The 4,005-nt window shown below is 57.3% G+C and overlaps 1 protein-coding gene across 1 annotated transcript in view; it reads left to right on the forward strand.

The window, feature by feature from the left end:
- EFNA2 (ephrin-A2) overlaps positions 1–3,574 on the forward strand; it is a 20,337-nt gene extending 16,763 nt beyond the window's left edge. Inside the window, exons 3-4 of the mRNA XM_011964103.1 lie at positions 2,497–2,562; positions 3,453–3,574. Coding sequence (XP_011819493.1) covers positions 2,497–2,562; positions 3,453–3,574 — 188 coding nt within the window. The remainder of the gene's footprint in view (positions 1–2,496; positions 2,563–3,452) is intronic.
- Positions 3,575–4,005: the final 431 nt, after the last annotated feature.

Consider the following 4,005-nt stretch of genomic DNA (forward strand, 5'->3'; position numbering starts at 1 on the left):
GGGGGGCGGGGAGTGGGCGGGGCAGCGGAGTGGGGACGCGGCTGGCGCTGGCCACTGACCCCCAAGGTGTCAAGTGCATGATGGACCCACCATCCTCCCAACCATCCCAGGAGGCCAGGACTGTCCTCGTCCCTCGTTGCAGATGGGGAAACTGAGGCTTGGAGGGGGACTGAGGCTGCACTATTGTGACCTCGAGCCTACAGCTCAGACCACTTGGCGGTTGGACCAATAGACCTGTCTCACCCTCCCGACAGCAAGACCAGGGTGCCCGTGCCCCAGCCCACTGAGGAGGGAAACTGAGGCGTCCAGAGCCCAGCAGGGGAGGGGAGCATGGTGGAAGCCACAGCTAGGCTGGGTGCTGGGGCTTACTCCTGCAATCCCAGCACTTTGGGAGGCCTAGGCGGGAGGATCACTTGAGGCCACGAGTTTGAGACCAGCATGGACAACCTAGGGAGACCTTCTCTCTACAAAAACATAAAACCAGTTAGCCAGGCATGGTGACTTGGGCCCGTGGTCCCAGCTGTGCAGGGGGCTGAGGTGGGAGGGCTGCTTGGAGTGCATGAGCTCTGGTCACTCCACTGCACTCTAGCCTGGATGGCAGAGTGAGACCCTGTCTTTAAAAGAAGAAAAAACCCCATAGGGCCTCTGCAGCACCAGCCGCACCCAGACTGGGTAGGGGTCTCCAGGTCCTCCCCACCCCGCACCCACCCCTGCATCTCCCTGGGACCCATGCCAGGCTTGGAGAATCCCTGAGGACCGTGGGCTCTTCATCTGAAGGTTGGGTAGCAGCAGCCTTGGGGAGTTTCACACCTGCAGGATCCCATGGTGGGCCGGGCTTAGGGAGGCTGCCGGTCCCTGATGCTCATCAGAGGGTCCCAAGATGGCCTTTTCGTCCCCATGAAAGGCCAACGGCAGGTGGGGAACACAGCAGCACCATTCGGAGTCCCGGTCCTGCTTGGCCAGATATCTGTGACCTTGGTGGGGAATGTGGGGTCCAGCCACTGCCCACCCGAGATAGAGATGATGGAGTCACACTCGTGGCTTCCGCTGTGGCACTGAGACTGAGGGATTCCCATGGAGTGGGGACCCTGGCTTCTCAGCATCTTGGGGCCTGAGGGATGGGGAGTGGGGTGGGGGATCTGAGGTCTGTGTCCCCAGGCTGCAGGGGGACCAGTGCCTTGACACCCAGCTCCTGCTGTGTGAAATTAAACTTTACAAGGCCCCATTGTCTCCTTTCTCTGCTCTAGTTGGATTTTTCCCTTTTAATTCAAGGAAGAAGCGGGTCGGGGAGTGGGGGAAGGTGTTTAAATTAAGTCCCCATAATATAAGAAAAATTATGTTTTTCTTTCTGAGACGGCAGTTTCATAAAGATAATTATTGTAATTATTCGTCCTATCTCTGTGACGAATGTTATTTTTATTATGTGCTTTTTATCTTCATCTTCCAGTGTGAGGGGCTTCTAGGAGGCAGGCAGAGGTGGTGGCCATGAAAGCCAGGCCGTTGGGAGCCCTGGGCCCAGCAGAGACAGCAAGACCACATCCATGTGTGCGTGCACGTGGACCCACCCCTGTTCAATTGTCCACACGTGTGCACACCCCAGTGGCCCTGGCTTCAGGCATCCTTTTCTTCCTCTCCTGATGCTTGCAGACGCCCCCACTGCACGCCAGGAGGCTTCTGTGGGCCCAGAAGCAGGGGCAGTGATGCTGGAATTTTGGGCATAAGAACCATATGGAAATAATCTTTCCCGGCCAGATGCAGGGGCTCATGCCTATAATCCCAGCACTTTGGGCTGCCGAGGCAGGCGGATCACCTGAGGTCAGGAGTTCAAGACCAGCCCGGCCAACATGGTGAAACCTCATCTCTACTAAAAATACAAAAATTAGCCAGGCATGGTGGCACACATTTGTAATCCTAGTTGCTTGGGAGGCTGAGGCAGGAGAATCACTTGAACCCAGGAGGCGGAGGTTGCAGTGAGCTGAGGTCATGCCATTGCACTGCAGCCTGGGTGACAAGAGCAAAACTCCATCACACACACACACACACGCACACACACAATTTCCCAGAGACTCTACTCTGTTGCCAGGCGAGGCCCAGAGAGGGAGTGACTTGTCCACAGGCTCTCAGAGGGCAGAGATTTGAACCCAGGTCAATCATTTGACTGTTAATACATCACCCCTTTGCTGATTGCTTGAAAACAAATACATCATTTTCTGAGCTCACCCTGTGCTGCCCTGGGGTGAGGCAGAGCAGAACACAGACACCCCCAGGTTTTGGAGTCAGGATTGGACAGAGGGAGGGGCGGGGCGAATGTGCAGGAGACTGCTGGGAAACAGGGGGCATTGTGTCTGGGGCTTTGATGTACACGTAGGAGTTTTATGGGTGGCTTTCCACCTGGGGTTAGGGTTGATTCACCAAGGTGGGGAAGGGAGTACAGCCCCAGGAGGTCTCAGGCACCAAGAGCCACTTCCCCACTCATCCCCATCCCCTCTCTTCTAGCGGCCACGCCTCCTAATGCTGTGGACCGGCCCTGCCTACGACTGAAGGTGTATGTGCGGCCCACCAGTAAGTGCTCAGGGGAAAGGGCAGGATCCAGGCCCCCACCTGTGTCCTAAACCCACAGAACCAGTGAATGTTCAGAAGAGCCAGGACAGGGGGCCTCAGGTTTCCCCATCTTGCCCTGCCTTGCCCCAGCCTCGATTTCCCCATCTTACAAATATGTCATACCTTCAAGAGTGAAGGTTGGCTGAACGCAGTGGCTCACGCCTGTAATCCCAGCACATTGGGAGGCTGAGGTGAGAGAATCACTTGAGCCCAGGAGGCCGAGGCTGCAGTGAGCCGAGATCACGCCACTGCACTCCAGCCTGGGTGACAGAGCAAGACTCTGTCTCTAAAAAACAAAGCATGCCGGGCACGGTAGCTCATGCCTGTAATCCCAGTACTTTGGGAGGCTGAGGCGGGTGGATCACAAGGTCAGGAGATGGAGACCATCCTGGCCAACATGGTGAAACGCCGTCTCTACTAAAAATACAAAAAGTAGATGGGCGTGGTGGCGTGTGCCTGTAATCCCAGCTACTCAGGAGGCTGAGGCAGGAGAATCGCTTGAACCCGGGAGGTGGAGGTTGCAGTGAGCCCAGATGGTACCACTGCTCTCCAGCCTGGCGACAGTGAGACTCTGTCTCAAATAATAATAATAATAATAACAACAACAATAATAATGCAAAAAAAAAGATTAAAGAGTGAATGTTGAATTCAACCGCCAGGTCCCCCACTTGAGGCCAAGTGACTTTGCCCGGAGAGTGGGCATCAGGGATGGCACCAAGAGGGAGCCGAGGGCCTACCTGGTGGGGTTTTGAGCCCGTTGGGCAGATGTGCACCCTGAGGCTGGGCGGCACGTCGGTAGCAGCGAGTGGGGTTCGGGCCGCCGCTGAGCGTGCTGTCTCTGCCACCGCCAGATGAGACCCTGTACGAGCCTCCCGAACCGATCTTCACCAGCAATAACTCGTGCAGCAGCCTAGGTGGCTGCCGCCTCTTCCTCAGCACCATCCCCCTGCTCTGGACCCTCCTGGACTCCTAGTCCCAGCCCCGCGGACGCCGGCCCTGCCTGGACGGCCCCACCTGGACTGCCTGACCTCGGCCCTCCGGACCCAGCTGCGGCCCCCGCCTCTGAGACCAAAAAGAGACGCTGCTTCTCCCTCCACTGGTGCTGCCCCCTCCGGGCAGGGGCCATCCACCCGCCCCAGGACCAGCCCTCAGGGAGGACCAAGAGCCCCCCCGAGGCCCGAGGGGCTGGGGTGCTGATGCAGCCCCTGGCCAAGCCATCTCCTCTGGGGTGTCGGAGAACCCGGGAACCTCTTGGCGATTTTTTTTTTTTAAGTGTATTTTTCATGGTTGGATCAAAAAGACTTGAGTTTTTAATTTAATTTATTCCCTGCCATTGCAGCGGGGCGGGGTCCCTGTGCCCCAGCCTGGGGGAGGGGAACGCGGAACGTGGGGTCGGGAACACAG

Source organism: Colobus angolensis, unplaced genomic scaffold (genome assembly GCF_000951035.1).
Source record: "Colobus angolensis palliatus isolate OR3802 unplaced genomic scaffold, Cang.pa_1.0 Scaffold64, whole genome shotgun sequence".
NCBI classification, from domain to species: domain Eukaryota; kingdom Metazoa; phylum Chordata; class Mammalia; order Primates; family Cercopithecidae; genus Colobus; species Colobus angolensis.